Source organism: Hemicordylus capensis, chromosome 5 (genome assembly GCF_027244095.1).
Source record: "Hemicordylus capensis ecotype Gifberg chromosome 5, rHemCap1.1.pri, whole genome shotgun sequence".
In the NCBI taxonomy this organism is placed as follows: Eukaryota; Metazoa; Chordata; class Lepidosauria; order Squamata; family Cordylidae; genus Hemicordylus; species Hemicordylus capensis.
Genome location: NC_069661.1, coordinates 189,326,130 through 189,352,924, shown reverse-complemented (window position 1 = coordinate 189,352,924; position 26,795 = coordinate 189,326,130). Strand labels below are relative to the sequence as shown.

Genomic DNA, 26,795 nt, shown 5'->3' with positions numbered 1-26,795 from the left:
CCTAGTTTCAGTACTGCTGAATTACGATCTACCTTCCTTTGTGGGGTCTTGCTGGCTGCTGCCTAAGAGTAGCATATCATGGCTCTTAGTCTTTCAGTGATGGAATTTTTATTTTTTGATGATCCGATTGGTTTTTTAAATTTGTTGGGTGCACTGCACTGACTGACATCTTGACTAATGAAGCAGGTGTGCAAGGAAGGTCTGTGGGATGTGCAAAGTGGGCTTACTCCTTTCCCCGACTAAAGCTATACCTGGAGTGGTATTGCTTAAGAAAAATTGTGTTGTTTCATCTTATTGATTGATTGATTGATTTGATTTATATACCGCCCTTCCAAAATGGCTCTTGGCACTTTTTTCACCATTTCAGGGTGTAGAAGTAAAGCGATATTAATTTCCCGTTGGCTTCAGTCCTTCCATTTTGCACTGGTTGATTCTAAAAAACCTGGGACATAAACCATTGGATCAGTTACTGTTTTATTTTGTTGTTGGATCAATTATTGTTTTAAAAAAGACCCGGGTTTATTTGGTATATGCGCCATTTGGAGTAGAAATTAAGGCCTCTGGCTGTAGGACTGAAATCATTGAGGGCCAAAATTAGATTTGATTTTGGGTAAAGTGCCTATGTGTGTATTACTTCCTTTAGATCTGCCTACAAATATAGTCTTCCTTTAGATCTGCCCATTAATAGAAATATATGAAGTACTATTCATATTACCTGCTATTGTAATAAGAATTGTTGTGAGGATAAAAGAAATCCTCATAAAATCGATTCTAACTTCACTTAGAGTTAGTTTACCTATCTGTTTGCCATAGTTCAATTATTTTCAGTGGTGTTAGGTTCTTAACATTATCTGAATTGTGCTAGTTCTCTTCTTAAAATAAAACTCTCTTTCAGAGATAATAAGGCTAAGGATTCAGTCACAGATCTGTAGTGAGAGATACTATCATATTTCAGGGTGCAATTTTCTGACCCAAAGATGGGGCCTGTTTCTTTAAGAGTCTGCTTCTGCAGCTGCCAAGATCTGTTTACGAGGATGTGTATATTCTGAAGCTCCCCACCACCCCACTGAGGGCCAAGTGAGGAGGGTGGCTAAGCAATGAATAGGCAAAGCCCAATTCATTCCAGCAAGTGCTTCACTTGTGCAGAGGGCTCCAGTGGCTTGCACAGCCACATATGTCATCCACATCAAAGTGCATGTATTAGCATTAGTGGTTAGTACCTCTGCATGCTTCTAGAGATGTCAGTGCAGATGTGACACTTGCACAGTATGAACTAGGATCTCCCCTTTCCTCTGTCAGTTGGCTTTCCTCGATCAGCAAACATGGTGGGTGCAACACAGATCTCTGTAGCTCTCATAGAGAGAGGCTCTGAAAGAAATAGTGTTGCATCCAGAGGTGCCTTTTGATTGTGGAGTCTTTCAGTCATGGGAGGCTTGCTTCTTAAGGCTTGTACTAAAATATTGAACAGTAAAACCAAAAATCCGAAGATGCTCTTCTGCCTTAAAAGGGCCCTATTCTCTGAAATGCAAACAGTGATCTTACTTAAGGGCACTTCTAGGGTACCAGATGGAGGAGATAGAGTCGCTGATGTCCCTGTACACCATATCCTGGAGTATTTTAGACTCATCAGAGCGAGAAAGAGTGATCCAGAGCAGCCTCATCCAGCAATTGTGGGGATTCTTGAGGGATTATTTTTCTTGCATATAGTAGAGCTAGTTTGTTCTTCTCCCCCTACTGGAGTCAGAGGTGCTTCATACTTTCCCGGAAAAAGAGGCAATGATTTGCACATACTCTCTTTATACTTGCAAAGTGAGGTGTGTGGATGGAATGCATAATTTGTCCTTGCATTGGGAGAATGTTTATATCTCCGCTGTCTACATGCACACAAACTCGCATATGCACAACCACTCTGGACAAAATCCCAAAGCAGGAGATACAAGAAGCATGAGTCTCTCATCCTTCTCTGGAATGTCTGAAGAGTACATTTGAATGTCATATCTGTAGGTCTCTAAAACACTGCTTGTACTACCACACTACTGCAACAATAAGATGCTGTGATTGTGGGGGACAATTCATTGAAAGTGTCGACTCAATGTGCGGTAGCTGTGAAAAAGGCAAATTCCATGCTTGGGATCATCAGGAAGGGGGTTGAAAATAAAAATGCTAATATTATAATGCCCTTATACAAATCCATCATGTAACTACATTTGGAGTACTGTGTACAGTTCTGGCCACTGTATTTTAAAAAGGACATTGTAGAACTGGAAAAGGTGCAGAAGAAGGCAACCAAGGTGATCAGTGGCCTGGAGCACCTTCCTTATGAGGCAAGGCTATAGCATTGGGGCATTTATGGGGAGACATGACAGAGGTGTATAAAATTATTCATGGAGTAGAGAAAGTGGACAGAGATAGAATTTTCTCCCTCTCTCACAACACTAGAACTAGGGGTCATCCCATGAAACGGATTGCCAGGAAACTTAGGACCAGCAAAAGGAAGTACCTTTTCCACACAGTGCATAATTAATCTATGATTTTCTCTGCCATGGGATGTGGTGATGGCCAGTACATTGGATAGCTTTAAAGAGGCTTAGACATATTCATGGAGAACAGGTCTATCAATGTCTGCTAGATAGCTATAGGCCACCTTCTGCCTCAGAGGCAAGATGCCTCTATATACCAATTGCAGGGGAGCAACAACAGGAGCAACAACAGGAGAAAACTAGCTCAGTTTTGCCTGTGAGCTTCTCAGAGGCATCTGCTGGGCCACTGTGTGAAACAGGAAGCTGGACTAGATAGACCTTGGACCTGATCCATTAGGGCTCTTCTTATGCCCAGTGTCAATTAAGCAACCAAAAAGCCATATCATTTTAGGAGGCTTTTTTTACCTTCAACAGGTGTCTGTGGTTCTCAAAGACAAATAGATATATCATTTTCAAAGACAAATGGATATGATTTCCACCTGTCTTCTTTTTTCCAGATCCTGTAAGCAGGGTGTGCTTAAAACCAAAGAATGCAGGGGATGTTTTGAGCACCTACATAAATGCTAACTACATTAGGGTAAGTAAACTGAGGAGCATTGTGAGAACTTGCCACCTTATATTTCATTTTCTTACTGAACAGTCAGAAGCATTTAATTCTATTGAGCTGCTACACCCCATTTCCTTTTCTGAACACCATTCCTTTTATTGTGTTCTATCAACAGCCCCTTATATCAGATGGTACTGTTTCCTTTCTGTCATTTCCCTCTGCAAATAAAACATTAAGCAATGAAGAACCGATGAAGTCATCTCTCTTAAAAGTGATCAGTCATTTCATAAACACATTATTCTGTAGCGGAACAACACTTTAGTACAATGGGCCATGTAAACCTTCCGTGTTTGAGTTTTTAAAATCTATCTTAGAATGGTTTAATCTATTTTAGAATTGTTTTTAATCTGTTTTCAAATCTAGGTTCCTGAGTCTTAGTCTAGGTTCCATGAAAAGAATAACTTTTAATGGTTGCTGTTCTTGTGGCTGTTTCTCAATCAGGGTTATGGTGGCCAGGAGAAGGCTTTTATTGCAACCCAGGGCCCTATGATTAACACAGTGAATGATTTCTGGCTGATGGTGTGGCAAGAAGACAGTCCTGTCATTGTTATGATCACAAAGCTCAAGGAGAAAAATGAGGTAGGACTTCTTGGCTTACCAAACCATGACACTCTCCTTTTGAATGTGGAAGCAAGCTGACTTGCTGCTGTCAGATGATCCAAACCCAAACAAAAACATGAAACACCGGCACAAAGCATTTATGGGAGGAACATTCACCTGATGGTTTTGTTCACACTCTGATAGAGGTGGAAACTGGTTATTGATTAGCTATTTAGTATTATGGTTCCAATTCTTAGTCATAGAATCATAGAGTTGGAGGCAGCTTCGTAGGCCAACCCCCTACTCAGTGCAGGAATGCCAAAGCTAGAGCATCCCCAAGAGATGGCGGTCCAGTTAGCTGATAATTTTAGTCAATTTGATGAATTGATTAAAACATTTCAATTGACTTAAAAGGTACACTGGATTCAGTTAGACTGTTTTTTAAAATGCATTACTTCTAAAAATTGCAGACGCCAACATCATATTAAAAGATACACCCCTTCCTATGTGAGAAAGAACAGGCAATGCCTCTTCTGTGTTTGCTCTAAGACTATGTTTGCTCACATATAGACATCCTTTAAAAACAAAGTATTTCCCATATGCAAAAGAATGCAGAGCTTAGTGTTCAGTCGACTAATGCACATAATGGACTAAAATTGATGACAATTTTGATGACAATTGGTGACAGTTCTCTTCCTCCTCCTCCTCCTCCTCCTCCTCCTCCTTGTCTGCCTTGGCCTGGCCTCTCCTTCTTGAGTGTCTCCAGAACTGTTCAAAGGCTCCCAGATCTTCCACCTTCCAGTCCATGTTCCTTCAGTCCAGCTCTTCTCTGGACTGGGCCCTTCTCTCTACTCCTAAGCACTTATTTGATCTCCACTAGCCCCATGCACCCCAACAGTCTTGCAAGAAAGCCTGCCCTTCTCACAAGACCACTTCCAAATCCCATGGAACATTGCATTCAGTGACTGGCAAGATGCTCTCCTGCACATAGATTTCAGCTCCCTGGAGAGGTCCACTGAACTTACTGCCACAATCTGACACTCTCCCTGAAAGCAGCCAATGTTTATTTGTTTATTTATTATATTTACATACTGCCTGATAAGTTTATCTCTAGGTGGTGTACACAATTTTAAACACAACCAATATAGAACAGAGTAAAACAATTAAAACAATTTCACAGAATAAAAAGTAAAAACAATTTCATGGAATAAAAACAATTAAACCATTTAATAGTTTAATTCATTTCAGTTAAAAGCCTGAGAAAACAAGTGTGTCTTGAGGATCTTCCAAAAAGCAATCAGAGATGGGGATGTTCTTATTTTGACAGGGAGCATATTCCAAACGCCCCGGGCCAGAAGGTCAAGACCCGAGTCGCCATCAGACAAGCCAGTGGCAACTGTAACCAGGCTTCTCCAGATGATCAGAGTTCATGACAAAGAAGTCGCTCTCTTAAGTACAATGGGCCCAATCAATTGAGGGCTTTATAGGCAATAACCAGAACTTTGTATTTCACTTGGAAACATATTGGTAGCCAGTTCAGTTCTTTTAAAATCAGTGTCATATGGTCCCTTCAGGTTGTACCAGAAACTAGTCTGGCTGCCGCATTCTGTACCAATTGTAGTTTCCAGACTATGTACAAAGGCAGCCGCATGTAGAGTGCAGTGCATTACAGTAGTCAAGCTTGGAGGTTACCAGCATATGTATCACTGTTTTAAGGTCATTTTCCTCCAGATATGGGTGTAGCTGACATCTGTCAAAGCTGATAAAAGGTGTACCTGGCCACTGCCTCAGCCTGACAAACCAGAGAGAGTTTTGGATTCTGCTACGTACCTGATTCAGCTACATACCTGATCTTTCACGGGGAGTGCTAACCAATCCAGAACAGGCAGATCCAAACCATCTTCCAGGTCCCAACCACCCACAGTCAGTACCTCTGTCTTATTTGGATTCAACCTCAGTTTATTATCCCTCATCCAGCCCATTACCGCCTCCAGGTAGGCATTTAGGGAAGTTTTGCCATTTCCTGATGAGGTCAATATGGAGAAATAGATCTGGCTGTCATCAGAATTTAACTGGGATTGCCTGTAAATTCAGGGTTCTCACGACCCATTCTGCAGGAGTGTGTGGACCTTGCCAATCGTGGTTTACTATTTAATGCAATCAGAGTTATAATAATAATAACTGAACATGTAATTAAGCTTTTTGTAGAGAGGTTTTTTTACTATAAGGATCAAACAAATCACTACATGAATGCATTTAGTTCCTTCCTTTCTTACTGTATTTACTCACTTACTATATTTGTATCCGGCTTTTCATTTAGAGAATTAAAAAAAATATGTGAAGGAATTTTCCCACAGGATGGACCAACTAGTGCCTTCACAGGTGTTTTTGTCTTCCCTTGGAGCTTTTGCCATTGTTTGTTTGTTTGTTTGTTTTTTGGTGATGTCTAGGTTTGTTTTGCTTAGTGTATTCCTTGACCTCCAAGCAAGGCTCCTGAAAGAAACTTTAGGCCCTGGAAAAGATCATTCTAACAGGTCTCTGTTCCCATCCCAACCCTATCCCTCCCGAAGCGCCGCAACTCCACTTCTCAGAAACATTAACATACTATAGAGCTCTCTGATCAATGTATAACTATCACCTCACAGGTGCTATTTCGTGGCAGGAATTGGATCCCATGAAAATAATATTAGTTACCAAAAACACAAAAGCAAAATCTGTTCCCCTCCACTGGTGACTAATTCTGTATAACATTCTAAATGTTATGAAATACCCGATTAAACATAAAAGAAACAAAATAACCCTTCAACTCTGGTCATTCCAGCATCAGAAATATTGTCAATGTGAATCACACAATGAAAATTTAGCTTCTTTCTGGTATTATAGGCTAGAAAATGATAAATAAGCAACCTTTACCTGTCTTTTCTCCAGAGAGCTCAGAGTGGCATGTAAGAACATAAGAACAGCCCTGCTGGATCAGGCCCAAGGCCCATCTAGTCCAGCATCCTGTTTCACACAGTGGCCCACCAGATGCCACTGAAAGCCTACAGCAGAAGTTGAGTGCATGCCCCCTCTCCTGCTGTTACTCCCCTGCAACTGGTACTCAGAGGCATCCTGCCTTTGAGGCTGGAGGTGGCCTATAGCCCTCCGACTAGTAGCCGTTGATAGACCTCTCCTCCATGAAGTTATATGGTTCCCCCAATTTAACCCTACAAGAACCCTGTATGGTAGGTTAGCCTGAGAGACAGTGATTGGTCCAAGGTTAACCAGTGAGCTGCATGACTGAACAGAGATTTGGATTAGTTCTCTACAGTCCAATACTCTGTCTATTATTACATGAGGCAAAGGTAGACCAGGATCTCTTTGTAGATGTATGGGTCATTTTGCAACATATCAGCAAGATATATTTCTGATTCCCAGTTTTTTTAACAACAAAAAGGCCCCCTCCCCTGATAACTAAGCTGCTGAAATGAATAAATGTCTGACAAAACACCAGGAATAGATTTTTGGTGGAAAGCTAGGGAGTGCAGGTTCTGGTGCTGAAGACAAATTCCTGAGCTGAAGGCCCTAGCACATTTATGTGGAAGAATGCATTTCAGCTGACACCCTGGTTCTGAGCTGTGTAGGGTTTTAAATGTTACCTGCACTTTGAATCTAGCCCAGAAGCAAACTGTCAACTAGTGAAGCCATTGCAGAATAGGTGTAATACTTTCACCCTCAAGCTTTCTTGTGGCAACATTCAGGACCAACTGAAGCTTCTGAACAGACTTTTCTGAGCTCATTGCAGTAGTTCACAGGTGGCATATCAACTGAAGCTGACAAAAGGCACTTCTGGATACTGCCACCTGGGCCTCTAGGGATGGCGTTGAGTCCGGGAGAACCCCAAGTTACGAACTGGCTCGGAAACCACCTGTTCTGAAATTTGAACTGTCACTCTCGTTGCTTGTGAGCCGCTATTTTGCACCTAGCTCTTGTTGGTGGATTCTAGTAAGAACCAAAATAGATCTCACAGGCCCCCCACCTTTGCATTACATCACATGAGCTATTTTGAATGTGGAACTTCTGGCGTATTAAAGAAACTTCCTTGGCTGCAAGGTGTGCTTCATTCATTTCAGGGGATGGCCCAGACAAGTAAGAGCTCAGTCCTATGCATTGGAGCATGCATGGGCCTCTGATTGGAGTGAGGATCTATCCCCATTATTTTTATCACATACAAAACGTATTTGAATTGAATCCAGAATGTTGTTTTCTAAAGGGATGTAAACTATTATAAACAGTTCCTCATCTGACCTGATTAAAATACTTTTGAAAACCTACCCCTCTGTAAAACAGCCTGAAGAACAAATATTTTCCCAAAGGAAATGCTGGGTTTTTAAACACTTCTAACACTGCTTGAAAAGAATGACTTGAAAGAAACACCCAGTGGTTTCCAGCATATCAGGAAGCCCTGTGTTTACCTGAATTGCTCAAGCTCGCCACAACAGTATGTATCAGCATTGTTGTAGACTGACAGTGGCAATTTCCTCCTAATAAAAGCAGACAAGTATTTCCAAGGCTATATGAGAAAGTCTGGGTTGACATGAGCTTCTAACGTTCTGGCAAGAAACTCTGACAAAAGTATTATGAACAAGTGAGATGATAGATGAATTATTCTGTCTTCATATTGGTTACTGGAAGCCCAGCAATTTGGAAGCTCAGTGTTTTTACTATGGGCAGGTCAGACAGCCTGCAGAAAGTAGGCTGAGTGTAGGTGAGTGTGCACTTCCAGCACAAGCTGGGAGTCCACATGTATTGTTTTGTTCCTTTCCAACCTGCCAGTGTTGGGTGGAGAATGTCAAGTCCACTCCACCACCTGACACTGTCAAACCAACTTCAAATGTTAGTTACGAATGTTGGGTTAACAGAGGGAACCCAACATTCTCCTCCCAGCTTTGGTAAGTTTGCACAACACAAAATGTGCACAACTTCTGGCTCACTAAATACCAGTTGCACAGGAGCAACAGCCGGAGGGGGGCAAGCCTTCATCCCCTGCTGTGGGCTTCTCGGAGGCATCTGGTGGGCCACTGTGAAACAGGATGCTGGACTAAATCAGCCTTGAGCCTGATCCAGCAGGGCTGTTCTTATGTTCATGTGTGCTTGCTGAGAACTTCCGGTTCCCTGCATACTTACTTTCCGTGGGTCATCTGAATATCAACTTGTATCAAATATTACTGTTTCCAGAGAAAGAACAGGTGTTGCTTTTATTTGTAAAATAATGGCTTTGTGGATGAAAATGTGATGGGAAAGGGCTAAGAATTTTGAGTGGTGTTGCTAAATCCATATAACCAAGAGCAGAAACACAGAATTCCAAGACTTTACTGCAGCTGATTTAGAGCAAGCAGCTATACTGTAAGTGGGTCCCAGCTCAATCTAATAGTATTATCATCATTGTCATAATTATCATAAGTGTTAGCTTATGTTTCAGTGTTAAGAGGGGATAATTAATGCTTGAATTACAGGGGGGTGAGAGGGGGCCCTTTCATGTTGCCCCTTTGGCTACTGTTTATGGAGGTTAGTTTGGGTAAAATTGAGAGAAGCCAGGATCTCCTACCTTTCCCCCTACAACTTCAGCACTGCTTGATGGAGGAAAGGTTGTGCATACCAATGGTCTGGCATGTCAATGCTAATAATAATAATAATAATAATGGCACAAGAACAGGCACTAAGAACAAATGCAATAAGAGCAAAAGTTGAAAAATCAACAACAAACAGCAAGTGCCACCTTTGTAAAGAAGCAGATGAAACAGTGGACCACCTAATCAGCTGTTGTAAAAAGATCACACAGATTGACTACAAACAAGGGCATGACAAAGTAACAGGGACTGGAACATCTGCAAAAAATACAAGCTACCTGTAGCCCAAAATTGGTGGGACCATGAAATCGAAAAAGTTGAAGAAAATGAAGATGTAAAAATATTATGGGACTTCCAACTACAAACAGACAAACATCTGCCACACAATACACCAGATATCACTGTAGTCGAGAAGAAAGAAAAACAAGTTAAAATAATCGACATAGCAATACCAGGGGATAGCAGAATAGAAGGAAAAGAAATAGAAAAAATCACCAAATACAAAGATCTACAAATTGAAATTGAAAGGCTATGGCAGAAAAAGACCAGAATAATCCCAGTGGTAATTGGTGCCCTGGGTGCAGTTCCAAAAGACCTTGAAGAGCACCTCAACACCATAGGGGTCAGAGAAATCACCATCAGCCAATTACAAAAAGCAGCTTTACTGGGAACAGCCTATATTCTGCGACGATATCTATAACAACAGCAACAACATTGACAATAAAATTCTGGCATCCCAGGTCCTTGGGAAGGACTCGATGTCTGGATAAAACAAACCAGTCAATAACACCTGTCTGACTGTGTAAAATAATAATAATAGACCTTGAAGAGCACCTCAACACCATAGGGGCCACAGAAATCACCATCAGCCAATTACTGGGAACAGCCTATATTCTGCGATGATATCTATAACAATTGACAATATAATTCCGCCATCCCAGGTCCTTGGGAAGGACTTGATGTCTGGATAAAACAAACCAGTCAATAACACCTGTCTGACTGTTTAAAATTAATAATAATAATAATAGGTGGGACCATAAAATTGAAAAAGTTGAAGAAAATGAAGATGTAGAAATATTATGGGACTTCCGACTACAAACAGACAAACATCTGCCACACAATACACCAGATATAACTGTAGTCGAGAAGAAAGAAAAACAAGTCAAAATAATCGACATAGCAATACCAGGGGATAGCAGAATAGAAGAAAAAGAAATAGAAAAAAATCACAAAATACAAAGATCTACAAATTGAAATTGAAAGGCTGTGGCAGAAAAAGACCAAAATAATCCCAGTGGTAATTGGTGCCCTGGGTGCAGTTCCAAAAGACCTTGAAGAGCACCTCAACACCATAGGGGTCAGAGAAATCACCATCAGCCAATTACAAAAAGCAGCTTTACTGGGAACAGCCTATATTCTGCGACGATATCTATAACAATTGACAATAGAATTCAGCCATCCCAGGTCCTTGGGAAGGACTCGATGTCTGGATAAAACAAACCAGTCAATAACACCTGTCTGACTGTGTAAACAAGAATAAAAATAATAATAACACCTGTCTGACTGTGTAAACAACTGGGAAAACTCATCTCATCATGAAAGACCCAGCAAAAGGTGCAGTTCCAAGTAATTATAGACCGATAACCTGCCTGCCAACCATGTTCAAATTATTAACTGGAATAATAGCAGATGAAGTCATGCAACACTTATTAACTAACAAACAGCTTCCAGTTGAACAGAATGGAAATTGCCCGAACACCAGAGGCACAAAAGACCAGCTACTGATTGACAAAATGATTTTAGAAAACTGCAAGAGAAGAAAAACAAATCTAAGTGTTGCATGGATCAAATACAAGAAAGCCTTCGATTCATTGCCTCACACATGGATACTAAAATGTTTAGAAACAACTGGTGTCAGCAAAAACATTCAGATATTTATTTAAAAAGCAATGAGCATGTGGAGTACACAGTTAGCAATCAATGGCGAGACACTTGGACAGGTTAGCATTAGAAGAGGTATTTTCCAAGGGGACTCACTATCCCCTCTGTTGTTTGTAATCGCCATGACCCCACTTTCACAAATACTAAACAAAACAGGCCTCGGATACCAAACATCTAAAACATCAAGTCAAATCAGCCATCTGCTGTACATGGACGATCTGAAGTTGTATAGAAAGTCCCAGTCAGAAATTGAATCACTGCTAAACACTGTCCGTATATTCAGTAGCGATATAGCAATGGAGTTTGGACTAGACAAGTGTGCTGCGTTAATAATGAACAGAGGAAAAATAAGAAAAACAGAAGGAATAGAACTGCCCAATGGAAGCAAGATCAAGAACTTGGAAGACAAAGAACATTACAAATACTTGGGCATTCTCCAGGCTGATAACATCGCACAGACTGGAGTTAAAAGAAAAATTGGAAGTGAGATCAGGAGAGTTAGAAAAATCCTCAAGTCCAAACTCAATGGCGGAAACACCATACATGCCATAAATACCTGGGCTATACCTGTTATCAGATACACTGCAGGAATAATAGACTGGACCCAGGTGAAACTATTGAACACCAATGAAACAAAACAGGCCTACAAGAAAGAACAAGTCAAGAACCAAGCAGAAAAATGCTAAAATAAGCCACTGCATGGTCAATACTTGCACAATATAACAGGAAAATCAGACATCACCAAGACCTGGCAATGGCTTAAGAATGGCAACTTGAAGAAAGAAAGAGAGGGTTTAATACTGGCTGCACAAGAACAGGCACTAAGAACAAATGCAGTAAGAGCAAAAGAAGAAAAGTCAACCACAAACAGCAAGTGCCACCTTTGTAAAGAAGCAGATGAAACTGTGGACCACCTAATCAGCTGTTGTAAAAAGATTGCACAGACTGACTACAAACAAAGGCATGACAAGGTAGCAGGGATGATACACTGGAACATCTGCAAAAAATACAAGCTACCTGTAGCCAAAAATTGGTGGGATCATAAAATTGAAAAAGTTGAAGAAAACGATGCAAAAATATTATGGGACTTCTGACTACAAACAGACAAACATCTGCCACACAATACACCAGATACAGTATAACTGTAGTCGAGAAGAAAGAAAAACAAGTTAAAATAATCGACATAGCAATACCAGGGGATAGCAGAACAGAAGAAAAAGAAATAGAAAAAATCACAAAATACAAAGATCTACAAATTGAAATTGAAAGGCTGTGGCAGAAGAAGACCATAAAACAATACAATCTAACCATACAAAAGAGTGTAAGCACACCACAGTGTGCTTTAGTGGTTAGAGTGTTGGACTAGAATAAGAGAAATCCAAGTTCAAATCCCCATTCAGCAATGAAACACCTTCAGCAATGAAACTATTGCCTATCTCTCAGCCTAACCTACCTCAAAGGGTTGTTAACTTGTGAGGATAAACATAACCATGTACACCGCTCTAGGCTCCTCCAAAGAAAAGCAGGATATAAAAATCTAAATAAAGTGGTCCCTCGACTTACGAAGATAATCCGATCCGAACGCACGTTCGTAGGTCGGAATTTTCGTAAGTCGAAAAGCGCATCCACGGAGGTCCGGAAACACTCGTAAGTCGAGGAAACCGCATCTAAAAATTCGTAGGTCGAGGAAGCTGCATCTAAACCGGCAACGACTTCCGGTATTTTTTGTCGTTCGTATGTCGAAATCTTCGGATGTCGAGTGCTTCGTAAGTCGAGGGACCACTGTAACTAAATAAATAAATGTAGGCCTTCACATTTCTAGTATCTATTTAAAGCCAATTTTGATGTAGGCTTTGGCCTACAAAAGTTCATGCCACCAGACATTTGTTAGATAGGGTTGCCACCCTTCCAGGACTGGCCTGCATTCTTCAGGAATTGACCTTCGTCTCTAGGTAACTATTGAAAGCAACCCTGCAGGTCTTAATGCTTTCATATTGGGAAAATACTACCGATGTTATGAGCTGCCCCAAGCACTAGTGTACTGGAGGGGCGCAGTAAAAATATTTTAAATAAATAAAATAAATAGAAATATAGGAGGAAATACAATCTCTATAAATAGCTTCAAAGACGGGAACCCTGTTGTTAATACTGCTGTCACTTTTTGCTGAATAGTAAGTTTTTCACATGGGGCTTTTAAAGCCTTTAACTCACATCTCCTTCGGAACGGAGGGGGTGCGTTCACATTCATTATTTATTTATTTCATATTTTTATACCTCCTGATATGTAAATCTCTAGGCGGTGTACAAATCCACATATCAGCCAGATTTACCCCAAAGTCCCTGCGAGTTATTGGGGAGCAGTTCACACACAATTTGGGTTTTTCACTGTGCATTAGAGTGTAGCCTGGTTTATATCCAGGGTAAAAAAAAATCCACTGTGTCATTTTTTGGGGACAACTTCGGGTTCGCAGTAAATCCTCCCAGTAAACCTGTGGTAAAGCATGCTGTGTGTAAAAGTCCCAGGAAGGTTTTGTTCAGGAAGGTTTATAGAATGGGATGCTATGGGATACTGAGACCACAGAGGGGGCATTTTGCACAAAGAACACTACAGCCTTGTTTAATACCTCAGCCAGAAAATTGTCCTATTTTATAATAGCCTCCAATGCAGCTTTTGATAGTATAAGCAGTATAACACTTTAGGATCTGACTCTGCAGGTTCCAAATTAAGTAAGTGAGCACTAAAATCCCATTGAAATCTTTACCACTTAAGTTAGTCATCTCTCAGTTCTTTCAATATTATTATTATTATTATTATTTACATTTTATATCCTGCTCTTCCTCCAAGGAGCCCAGAGTGGTATACTACATACTTAAGTTTCTCCCCACAACAACCCTGTGAAGTAGGTTAGGCTGAGAAAGAAGTGACAGGCCCAGAGTCACCCAGCAAGTATTATGGCTGAATGGGGATTTGAACTCGGGTCTCTCCGGTCCTAGTCCAGCACTCTAACCACTACACCACACTGGCTCCTCAATAGTGTTTGTAGCCAGGAATGTCCTGTGTTTAAGACTGGGGATCATGAAGATCAGGATGCTGGACTAGATAGGCCATGGGCCTGATCCAGCAGGGCTGTTATTATATTGCTCCGTGTGGTAGTCAGCTGAACTACAGCAGCCCTGCCAAGCATGAGCTCTCAGGCCCTGGACTGACCCTGTCCAACCAGCCTGCGCATTGGATCCTCCCAGGTCAGGAAGGATATAAAGGCTTTCTGCCTAGGGTCAGGCTCTGCCTCAATTTCAAGATCTTCTTGATACTGGTCCCTACTTGCAGAGGCGTAACTATAGGGGGGCAGGGGGGCACGTGCCCCGGGCGCCATCTTTTCTGGTCATGTGGGGGGCGCCGCCATGACAAAAAAAATTTTTTTAATTTTTTAAAATTTTTTGTTAATACAAATGTTTCCTGCTCAGTGCAGCAGCGCTGCAGCAGTCAAGGGAGCGCGTCGGCGCCCCCTCCCCCACGAGTGGTCCCTTCTGTGCCGCCCGCGCCCCCCCCATTGCTTTGCTGGCACCTGGCGGCCAGTCAGTGGCCTGGCTTGGCGGCGGGGGCGGGCGCTTGTGAGGAAAAACCTAAGTATAATGTAGTATGTTGGGGGGGGCGGGGGGCACGGGGGTGGCGCCATTTCAATGCTTGCCCCGGGCGCCATTTTCCCTAGTTACGCCTCTGCCTACTTGGCTTCACCCCCCTTGGCTTCCTCCCTTGGCTCATCTTTTTATTCTTGCTTCTTATATGTCTGTTCAGCTTTGACCCTTAGTTTTGTGGTTGACTCCTGGCTTGCTTCCTGATTCCAGTTCCTGGTCTGTTGCCTCACTGCTGGTTCTCTGCTGGGTCCTCCTAGTCCCGACTTCATGCACCGGCATATCCTTCAGTGGTTGCCCATGACCCAGTGCTGACACTGTGTCATGACTTTGTCAGTGCTGACAGTTTGTATGGATTCTGCCCTTTGCCTTTATTTGGCCCACTATTCCTATGCAAATCCAGTTTCAACAGAAGGCTTTAAAATGATTGTTATTGGATCATATCTATTGCAAACATGGTTTCTGTGGTTTTGAATATCCATCATAATGCACTTCAAGCCAAGATGCACTTGGTGGTGAGGATGTGGGAGGAGTGATAACCAAGTTCAGGCATAAAGGAGATGACCCTGAAGCTTTGTGGGCTAGTGGTCAAGCTGAACATCTAGTAGAGGAACTAGTGGGGGAAGATTAGTCTGCGGGGGAGCAAACTAGTTGTGTTTCAGCTACAATTCCCATCATCCCCAACTCCAATACATTACTAACTGGGGAGTTCTTCTAATGAATTCCTTCTTAATTTTGTTCACTTACATTTGTCAAACAAGATTATATGTGAAACATACCTTTTTAATTAAGAAATCTTTGATTTTTTCTCATTTCCCCCCTAGAAATGTGTGCTCTATTGGCCAGAAAAGAGAGGGATCTATGGAAAAGTGGAAGTCCTTGTTAACAGTGTGCAAGAATATGAGAATTATACTGTCCGCAACCTTACATTAAAGGTAATTGGAGAACTGATCATCTGAGTAATCAGTGCCAGCTGGAAGCAATAGGCTAAGGGTACACAGACAGACAGACAGACAGACAGACACACACACACACACACACACACAAAACCAGCTTATGGAACTCATTGACACTAGAGGATGAAGCCAACAGATTTCAGGGACATAATATAAATCTTAATTTAAATAATGAGTAGAAGATGTAATCAGGGAGCAGAAAAGCACTTAATCATCAAGCATACAAGACTACTGGCACTCCAGCCTTGTAGCATGGGCATTACTGACCCTGATAGCACCAGTATATGTCTGGATATAGGTATCACTAAATTGTGTCTGCACATCCCGTTCAATGAAGTGGGCAAAGCTGAATAATGCCATTGATTGTATGAATGGCATTTCAGTCACCACCCTGATGTCACTGTAAATGGTCCCTTCATATGAACTCCCCCTCCGTCGCAGCTTAAGTGTAGCAAAGCTATGTTCAGTTGCCATTTGGAGAAGCTCCTGGAGAGGTAAATTAGAATGCAACCCAATGTGCACACACAGGGCTCTCGATCACACCTTAAGATTCCAGACTGGCAGATTTTATCACCACAGAAGTGCATACTTCAATCTGGAGCCATTTCTTTAGGAAAAAACACTCTCGACTATGTGTTTGTGTCTTTCTGTTTAATTTATTTATTTATATCTATGTAAACTGCTTTGGAGACTGTTGTTGAAAAGTGGTAGATAAAAATATTCATCATATTCGTATTCATTTCTAGTGAGCATAAACACTTCAGTATGCATTTATCCTTTTCAGCAAGGAAGCCAGTCAAGAAATGTCAAACATTATTGGTACACATCCTGGCCTGACCACAAAACTCCAGACAGTGCTCAGCCTCTTCTACAACTCATGCTGGACGTTGAAGAGAACAGGATGGCATCCACTGGTAGAGGGCCTGTAATTGTGCATTGCAGGTAATTTGCTTGATTTTAATGTTGTTTCTTCTGAAAATAAATAAAGTAGAATTTCTGTAGGGTATGCTACAATAAAATATGAAGCAACAGGAGAGAAAACTTGCAAGCTGTCTTAGAAACGTTTGTGATGATTGAGCTCAGTGCATTTTGAATGGACACAATCTTCAGGGCCCCTGATAAAGCAAAGCAATCTTTTAAAATAAAGGTTGTTTTATATATATATTTTTGTGCCCCTAAAGAAGGGTATCCACGATACTTAATAATAATAAACACTTCTAGTGCACCTTGGGGGTTTCCTTTTCTGTTATTTCTGAATCAGTGCTGAGTGAATGGATGTCATTGTTAATAATTTATATTAAATCTGTTAATATAACAGTTTCACTGTTCATCTATTATATATTTTGAAGAATTTGTTTCTGCAAAATAAAGTCATATTTCCCAATGACCTACAGACAACAAATTTTGTATACACAGTCCTGCCTCTGAAATTAGCTGAGTACACTATCCTTTCAACCAGAATATGCTAGAAAATTTAAATTATTTTTTTCATAGTTTTTTGAAGAAATTCTGAATAACATACTTCCTGATTACCTAGAGAAACCAAATTTTGCTTGAACAATTCTGCCACTTAAATTAGCTGAACACGCTACTTTTTAAAACTGGAATATGCTTGGTTAGAATATAATTTTTGGTAGTTTTAAAAAAGAAATTCTGAATATCATACTACCTACCTAAGGAAAGTGTGCTGTCAAGTCAGTGTCAACTCCTGGTGCCCACAGAGCCCTGTGGTTGTCTTTGGTAGAATACAGGAGGAGTTTACCATTGCCTCCTCCTGCACAGTATGAGATGATGCCTTTCAGCATCTTCCTATATCGTTGCTGCCCGATATAAGTGTTTCCCATAATCTGGGAAACATACCAGCAGTGAATTGAACTAGCAACCTCTGGCTTGCTAGTCAAGTTATTTCCCCCACTGCACCATTAGGTGGCTACAGATACCAAATTTTGCATGAACAATCCTTGCACTTGCATTAGCTCAATACACTACTTTTTGCACCAGAATATGCTTGGAGAAAAGTTTAAATAATTTATTTTTTATTTTTAAGAAGAAATTCTGAATAAAAAACTGTTATTGTTCTCAACAGAATCAATAATCAGATCAATAATTCCAGAACAACATCATACCCAAGAAAAGCAGATCTTTCTCAGATTCAAACGTCCTCTGATTCCAAATTGCCATACTGTATATAGTCAATATTAAAAAAGTTAATAATGTTTGAGTTAGAAATCCTACAAATTTCAAACTGTTCTTATACTTCCCTTTTACAAACACTTTAATTAAAACATCTATTACATACATTTAATTTGTGATCAGCTTCACCTACTAGTAATTTATAAATGATGCTCTCATCTTCCTTAGTATTTTATTGTGACTTCAAACATTTAGAAGTTTGTATGAAGAGGAAAAGGCCTCATCATCCCTTAAGTCAGCGCACTACAACTCCTATCAACCCCAGTCCCAATGACCAAAGTTTGATAGGGCTTTGTATTTGATGGAAGTTGTAGTCCAACAACATCTGGGACCCAAGTTCGAGAAGCACTGCCTTAAGTCATTTGGAAAAATGAATTTGAACTTTGTGGAATGAACTAAGACCAGTATATCAACCATTTATGCTAGTCATTTTAGCTCTCTTCAGCTTTGGTTAATTTTTGCTCTCAGTGCTGGAATAGGAAGAACTGGATGTTTTATTGCCACTGCCATTGGGTGTCGTCATCTGAAGGAAGAAGGAGTTGTTGACGCATTAAGCATTGTCTGCCAACTACGTTTGGACAGGTGAGATGATGTAGAGTTCAAAAGCCATCTGTAATCGCCAGTTCATATTTCTCAAAACCCATGAACCTCTATCCTAGCTTCCCTGATAAATATTCTGACTTCTGACATACAAAAAACTAAAATGAACTCTGAGAAACAAGAAAATTGAACAATTCAGCCATGAAGCCACAGGGCCCCATTCTAGATTGGGACCACGTCATTGGGGGGAGGGGGTTTAACCCTTTACCCCTGCAACATTTTCCTGATGGCAAATCATCCCTAAAACTGCTGTTTGCCCCCATTCAATGCTTCCCCTCCTAGCAGTGGGAAGCTGGTAAAGCAGTTTGCTAACAGGAACTGCTGTAGGATAACCAAGCAGGGAAGAGGGAAATTCCAGCTTTTAATAGCAATCATTGGGAGGTGACAGTGGAAATGGAATGCTGCAGTCAGCGCTGTGCAAATGCATGGTGGCTGACTGGCTACTTGCTAGGTCCAGGCTGCTGGTGTTAGTGAGGGTGGCCAGCCAGTCAGCAACTTTAGGTTTTAACTGTAAACCGCCCAGAGACTCAAATTTTGGGCAGTATAGAAATACGTTAAACAAACAAACTGCAATCTTGCACAGTGCTGACTGATGCAAGCCCAGCCTGCCTCTGCTACTGCCTTCAATAGTTCAAAATAAAAATGGGAATTCCCCTTTTCCCTTAGTCTTCCCTCCGTGGTTAGGGACTTTCTGTGTAAGTCATTCCGGGCATTCTCTGAGCTCTTGTGCATCAAACCTCGTCTTTGCTTCACTCGATCTTTTACTTAAAGCAAGAATGTGGCCTCAGATGACAAAAGATGCCCAATAAATGTCAAGAGCTTCAGCTCAAACCATGGATTGGACCATCGACGTTTATACAATAGGCTAGCAAGCATATCAGCTGAATGCAGCTCTTTTGGGTGTCCTACTTAAGAAGCCTTTGCTGAATGATGTTCATAAGTCATTCACACATACAAAAGTCTCTGCCATTCATCTGCGACCTCTGAGCTTTCCATCCTTTGGGGAGAAAGAAAACTAATCACACATTTTGTACGTGTGAATCAGTGGCGGCACCAGAAAAAGAAATTGAGGACGGAGCACAGAAGGGGCAAAGTGCATTCATGGGCAGGCGAGATGTGCCCACACATTAGATTTCTGAAATGGAATTGGGGCAGGTGAAGGGGCGCTTGCCTCCCTGGAGACACCCTTGCTGTGAATACTCTGCTCACCTGCTACATCCTTCATGCATTTTGATTAGATTTCTAGAATTTGTTATGGTTTCAAATAGTTTTAATGTTCTAATTTTTGTTTTAAGATCTGTTGTTTTATGGGTTGTTGTACACCACCTAGAGATGTGAGTTTGGGACAGTATATAAATATGCTAAATGAATCACTATAGGCAATGGTGGGAATGTTTCTCATCATGCAGAGATTCTTGTAGCCATACCAAATGCCTGCATCCCCACCATTATATATAATAGCAAATAGTGTTTCAGGTTAATTTCCTAAAGAAACCGGCTATTACTGCACTCAACACAACTTCAACACAGCACAGTATTATTGTCATTTTTATTGTGAATTGTGATTCATGTGTTGAACTTTGCCCTTGTACTTGGCAAAACATGGGATATAGGTCTTTTAAAACAAAATCAATACATCTCACTGATTGTTCAGCCATTTCTCTTTCAATATGGGTCTTCATTTCATAGTCGTGCAAAAGCTCCATAATATACATTTGCACTGTGCCTTTTAGCACATTAGCCATTTGATGCCTGGTCCAGACACTCTTCTTTTATGGTCAATTTAAGCAGAGTTATGCTGCCAATGCTGAAATGAGTCACTGCTGCAGAATTTCTTCTGTGTCAGCTGGTGAGACAGGAAGCCTGGTAGGCGTTAGAAAAAGGACAGGAAAACCTGCCCTTTGTACATGTGCTCCAAGGTCACAATAGAGGTCACATATCTAGTATAATAATTAAAATGCATTTGCACTGGGAGCCGGATTCTCATTTTTGTGTATGGTTTAAGAAGCACGTTGCTCAGTTCAGACTTAATCAGGCAATTGTTGAAGGGCTGTGTGCACTCTGAAGAACGAAGAACATCTGACCATGTGACTTGAGATTTTCAGAGCAGGAAATATGCAGTTGTGCTTGAAATGCAGCGGATCCCCTGTCTACAAGCTAGGTTTTTAAAAACTGAGTTTCTCTCCCATCCTGTTTTGAGCATCATGGAAGCATGAATATGCTTACAATGACTACATATAAATTAATCATTAAAATCAGAGTGGCTTAATACTAGCAGAAATATAAGAACTCTGCAACAGGACCAAAAGACACACAGGCTTCTGCATTGGCAAGTCTCCAAGGGGACAGAGTTCCACTGTTGCGGGACATAATGAATGTCTGTATGCGCCCATGCAGTGGAGATCCAAAGTAGAGATGGTATATTCCAAAGTGTGTTCCTTGTGAGGAGAACATAGGAAATATTGAACCCATGCAGTTCAGAGCTTGTGGGCCAAAACTCTGGCTTATACCTGAAAGGCATGGGAAGTCATTGCAGATACTGGAACAGAGGAGTAATCATGTGCTCCCAAGAACATATTTTGAGCCAGCAGATTCCTCAAAGTATGGAATATTACAGTAGTCTAGTCTTTAGATTACAAAACTGACAAACTGCAGCTATCATTAGTATAGATGTGATCATGGGCCATGCTTTCCTAGCTCATACCTTGCTAAGAAATCTAGGATATGATGGCAACAGGATGAGAAATAGTAATGCAAGATAGCACGTATATAACATCTCCACACAAAGAAGTTATCATATAAGAACTGAATTATCATATAGAAAATGGTACGTTTTACATGCAAATTGATTGCTGGAATCAGGCCTGAGAAGCATTGTGATGCCCATCATATGTTTGTGGTCATATAAAATAACGATGTGAACTCAGAGTTAGAAATATTTTTGCATGGTGAGAGAAAAATCCAGTGCTAGCTGACCAGTGGGACAATCGTTTTCAAAAGAACTGGAAGTCGTTTGAGAGAAGCATCATTTCCCAAGATGTATACCCGCATACTCCCACTAGTCAAGCAAGTTTTCCTGGTTTTTCAAACAATTCAAAAACCTGCAAACTGGTTTTGACCACAGATGAAAAGTGATGTGATTGTGCACACCACGAACAGTGGGATTCAGACATCAGCAAAACGTGCAATGAAAAGAGCTTTTGGACAAGTATAAGGTGAGTGCTTACAGGGAATCCAAGCACTCCCACAGATTGTTGCTCTCTTTTCCCCCAGGATGGGGTGAGGTGGGGTCACACAGGGGAAGGAAGAAGACTCCTGGCGTAATTTCCACTGTGCCACCTGCTGGACAGCTCTTGCTTTCCATGGTTAACCCACCACTATTCAAACTACTTTTCTGGCAAATGTGAGCTAATCATGGAATGCAAGAACTAGCCAGCAGGTGGTGCAGTGGAAATCATGCTAGGGGCCTTCTTTTAGGGATGTGCACGAACTGTTCATGCACTCCCTTGAGGGGCAGGGAGTGGTACCTTTAAGATGAAGGAAAGGAGCTCTATCTGTATCTTAAAGGTACCCCTCCCTGCCTGTCGAGCTGGTGTTCAAACTGGTCAGCACTTGAAAAAGGAAGCGCTGAACAGGCTCATGCTCGTCCCTACCTTCTTCTTATGTAACCTCCCCATCAGGGAAGAAAGGAGAGTGACAATCTATGGGAGTCAATATGGGTTCTCTGTAAACTCTCAACTTATGCTGTTTTCTTAGCATCTGTTACTGCCATATGGAAAAGCCCAATGATTCCTTTGTCAAATTGCCTTCAGCTGTCTCTAAAAAAACACTCCAACATTATTGTCTTTCTTCAGCATAATATTATCAATACACCATTTCCCCCTCTTCTTTCAGAGGTGGAATGGTCCAGACAAGTGAACAGTATGAATTTGTGCACCATGCATTGAACCTGTATGAAAGTAGGCTCTCTGCCGAAGCCATTCAGTGAAACAAGAAGGAAGGAAGAACCAAGTGTGTCAATCTCTTGAGGTAATTTATTTCATTACCTACCAGCAACTTCTTCAAGGAGTTCACAGCAGTGGAAGAAGACGCTTTGCAGCCAACTTGTAAAAGGAATGTTGATGGTTTAAAAAAGAAAAAAAAAGCATACCAGATTGATGGACCTTTGTCTTGAATGTATTGTGAGTTCCCTGAAACAGTTTTAATGGAAGTTAATGTACTGATGTTACATTTGGATTTCATATATAATATCTTATGGGGGATTTCTTTCTGTATTAATGGAATCTGCCACACAGAATGTATGTCTGTATGTTCTCCAGCAGCTGGACATGGGAAATTCTACTGAAGAAATGTGTATAAATGCTTTAATGTTGCAAAGTCTGTCTCGTAAATAGGCTGTCAGGTGTTCAACTGTACCTGTTAAGTGCTATTACCTATTATGTGGTAAACTTAATTCAGAACCACTTATGATTCTTGCTGCTAAAAGCTGCAAGTGATCGAGTATGGGTTCTAATGAAAACAAAAAAACACACACATGGAAAAATAAAAATCCATTGTTTTTGAAACTACTCTGGCTCCGTTAGTATTTTATATGACAACTCTAGAAACTACTATTAGATATTTAATATGTATAGTAAATTCTGTTTTTAAAAAATGCAGAACACAATGGCTGAAATACAAAGGGAACATCTCCTGCATATGTCCCACTGAAACGAATGAAAGTTATCAAAGAAATATGTATTTTATTGGAACTTGTAATTTTGTGCATTTTCTGTTAATTTTAATGGGGCTTACACAGGAGAAATTCCCCATGGATTTAACCCAGTGTCTGTTTTAAGATGTTTATGTATTTATTCAATACTGTTAATTGTTTTAGAAGCTGCTTTTTGCTCCAGGACAGAATCCTGTGTATTTGTGAATCCTGTGATTCATCTTACTTTTAAAAAGAAACTTTGTAATATATATTAAATGGTATGAATTTTAACTATTTGCCTGTCTTTTGCTAAAAGGGTTCTTCTTTTTTCTTTTTCTTTTTTAATAAGTTGTCAACCTTCCATGCTTTGCAGTGAGGAGATAGATGTATTTGGAAACATAAGTTAGAAAGCTATATGAAATATGAGGGTGCTCTTCTTTCTAATTTTTATCTTGGTAATGATAATGTTATGAAACAGGTACAGCTGGCACATCTCCTTTGGGCAAAAATTAGGGGCATGTGAACACAGAATCTTATAATCAGTTTCTAAAGCAGTGATGTTACCTTTGCTTCATACAGCCAATAAACTTGATACAAAATATGTGAAGATATGTGTATGTTTATTGTTTCATTTCACTGACTGTCACCATCAAACTTTACTCTCTTCTACTCTAATAGGCAAATGGAGCTCAGATCAACTTGTCCTTTTCCTGTTGGGGCAGGTAGAGATGATAAGTTGCTCATGAACACCTTGATTGGATATTTTTACTCCACACGGTATACTTTAATATGCCTCCCTCATTGACATGGTCAGCTGACAGGAATGACTGTGGAACCAGCACTAGGTTGTGGAAGCTTTCCCCAGTGAGGATTATGTAGCTATGGACCTTTTCCTGGAACACTTTCTCCAGTTCCAGTGGAGTGCTTCCATGTCCACCCTGGAGTGCAGGAATCCTCCATAAAGATGTGCCCACTAGAAAAACACCAATTTTCACACCAGTGCAACTACACACTTGATGCATTAAAGGTTCCTTCCAGGCAAGGATCTTCCTAGGCCCAGTACCAGAACTCAAGCCATCCTAATATAATCGGGTGCTGGACCATTGATCTCTGGATAAAGAACCAATGTAGTATAGAAGCTAAAGACTAGAACTGGGAAAACAACAACAACAACAACTTATATACTGCTTTTCAACAAAAGTTTCCAAAGTGGTTTACAGAGAGAAATAATGTATAAATAAGATGGCTCCCTGTCCCCAAAGGGCTCACAATCTAAAAAGAAACATGACAGACACTAGCAATAGTCACTGGAGGTCCTGTGCTGGGGGTGGATAGGGCCAGTTGCTCTCCACTTGCTCAATAAAGAGAATCACCACATTTAAAAGGTGCCTCTTTGCCCAGTTAGCAGGAAATCCATGTTCGAGAAGAGCTGGTCTTGTGGTAGCACACATGACTTGTCCCCTTAGCTAAACAGGTTCTGCCTTGGTTGCATTTGAATGGGAGACCACATGTGAGCACTGTAAGATATTCCCCTTAGGGGGTGGGGCCGCTCTGGGAAGAGCATCTAGGTTTCAAGTTCCCTCCCTGGCATCTCCTAGATAGGGCTGAGAGAGATTCCTGCCTTGGAGAAGCTGCTGCCAGTTTGTGTAGACAATACTGAGCTAGATGGACCAAGGATATGACTCAGTATATGACAGCTTCCTATGTTCCTATGATCACCATTCAGCCATGCACCTCACTAGATTATGTGACTGTGAGGCTAATCACTCTATATCACCTAAACATACCTGAAAGGATTGTTATAAGGACAAAATGGGGGAAGAATCCTGTACACTACCCTGACCGCCTCAAAGGGTGGGGAGGATATAAAGGTCATTACTTAGTTTTCTGTAAGCCAATGATATATACAGTACATCTGTCTCCTAGAGAAGACTTGTGTTGCACAAGACTATGACAGTTTTTCTCTCAACAATGGTCAAACACAGCATAAACTTTCTTCATGCAACTGGATGATACTAGTCAGAACAGGGCACGTGTGAGAATCAACTCTCGGTGTCATGTGTGCCACTTCCTTAAGCAAGGTCAATATTTTGATGATTGTTGTTTGGTTTAAGGCCTGAAAGCAGGGGTAGGCAACCTTGGCTCTCCAATTGTTGTTGTTGTCGAACTACAACTTCCATCACCATCCCCCAGCACAATGTATTGTGGTTGGGAATGATGAGAGCAGCAGTTCAAAAACAGCTGGAGAGGCCATGTTTCCCTAGCCCTAGAGATTTGGCTCATCACTCTTCTGATCTATGGATACAAGGATGAGTTGTATGTAGTATCCAATCACGTGCAATTCCTGAATGGATTCATAACATATCATTACAAAAGCTGGTTGTGTTTACAGGGTAACATGGTATATATTTTTGCAGCCCAATCATGAACACCTGCAGACACATAATGGTTCACAGACAGACAATTAAGTAAAATTACAGCCCCTTTTTCCTCGACTGAGTTTTGAAAGATGTTTAAGCACTGCATTTGTCTTTAAACGTCCTCCTCGTTTGCATGGATTTTTCTAACTAGAACAGATAGTCAGCACACACTTAAGTATCCGATGAAAGAGCAAAGTGATGTAAAACTCCCCCAAAACAATTGAATAGAAGGAAGTGTTCGTCACTGACTTTTCCTCCAGTGAAGGCACATTTCCTTCCTAGCCTTCGCTTCACTTGTCTAGGGTATGCATATTTTTTTAAAAAGAGAGAAGCAATGGGAGTTGTCAGAGGGAAAATGGAGACTTTATTTCGTTTTCTGATTTTTACCTGCCTGGCCTTTGAGATCTCTGGTAAGTACAACTCCTCTTCAGCTCCTTGTTTTTAACTCATCATGGCAATGACTCCCAAGTGTTCTTGGGAGTATCCTCAAGACTGCTAAGAGAGAATTATTTCCGAGCTTCAGTTTACACAAGAGGAATAGAGGGATGGGCCAATCAGTTTCAAGACTGTTTAGATTGCCTTCAAAAAGGAAATAAGCTTTCTGTTTAATTCTGTTACTTCATTTTTCGAGAGTCCTCCCACTGAACACTCCATTTGATCCAAATCTGTGTAGAGCTGGACCCTTTACCTTTATTCATGCTTTCTGAAGATTATAAAACCAGAAAATTAACAGATACATATTCGCTAGAATTTGTATGAGAATTTATTTCATAATCAGCTAGTAATGAAATGTACAATCCAGGATGATCATGTTATTTTAAGTGCTGTAGCTATTTTGCTGATGATGAGACTTTTCACTGAACAATTAGCTTTCCAAAGATCTGTGATGAAAAATTAAAAAAGAAATTGTGTCTGTTCTGTGAATATTGTATTTTGAGAGGTTTTATTTTGGGGAGGGATTAGTCTTGACTCTAACCATTGTATGCTGATTTATATTGCAAAATTATGATTTCTGAGAACTTCAATGCAGTTAGAAGCATAAGATGTAAAGTTTGCATTAGTAACATGATTGCTCTACATTTCTATGTAGTAAGTGGAGCACAAACATACAACTGGAGAGAGG

General features: G+C 40.8%; 2 protein-coding genes and 1 long non-coding RNA gene across 5 annotated transcripts in view; 2 read left to right on the top strand and 1 right to left on the bottom strand.

The window, feature by feature from the left end:
- Positions 1-23,859, top strand: part of PTPRR (protein tyrosine phosphatase receptor type R) — a 198,781-nt gene extending 174,922 nt beyond the window's left edge. The window contains exons 9-14 of one of the 2 annotated variants that reach the window (XM_053258074.1): positions 2,978-3,057; positions 3,529-3,666; positions 15,635-15,745; positions 16,551-16,708; positions 18,428-18,541; positions 22,454-23,859. In XM_053258074.1, the coding sequence (XP_053114049.1) occupies positions 2,978-3,057; positions 3,529-3,666; positions 15,635-15,745; positions 16,551-16,708; positions 18,428-18,541; positions 22,454-22,547 (695 nt within the window). In that variant the 3' untranslated portion in view covers positions 22,548-23,859. The remainder of the gene's footprint in view (positions 1-2,977; positions 3,058-3,528; positions 3,667-15,634; positions 15,746-16,550; positions 16,709-18,427; positions 18,542-22,453) is intronic. The other variant, XM_053258076.1, reaches the window with a different exon arrangement.
- The window catches only part of LOC128328263 (uncharacterized), a 31,060-nt gene continuing 20,870 nt past the window's right edge, over positions 16,606-26,795 (bottom strand). The window contains exon 4 of the long non-coding RNA XR_008309103.1: positions 16,606-16,738. This is a non-coding gene — a long non-coding RNA (uncharacterized LOC128328263). The remainder of the gene's footprint in view (positions 16,739-26,795) is intronic.
- Positions 25,996-26,795, top strand: part of PTPRB (protein tyrosine phosphatase receptor type B) — a 119,848-nt gene continuing 119,048 nt past the window's right edge. For both annotated transcript variants that reach the window (XR_008309102.1, XM_053258072.1), the window contains exon 1: positions 25,996-26,082. Coding sequence is in view for 1 of the 2 variants with exons in the window: in XM_053258072.1 (XP_053114047.1) it covers positions 26,007-26,082 (76 nt within the window). In the remaining variant the exon portion in view is untranslated. The remainder of the gene's footprint in view (positions 26,083-26,795) is intronic.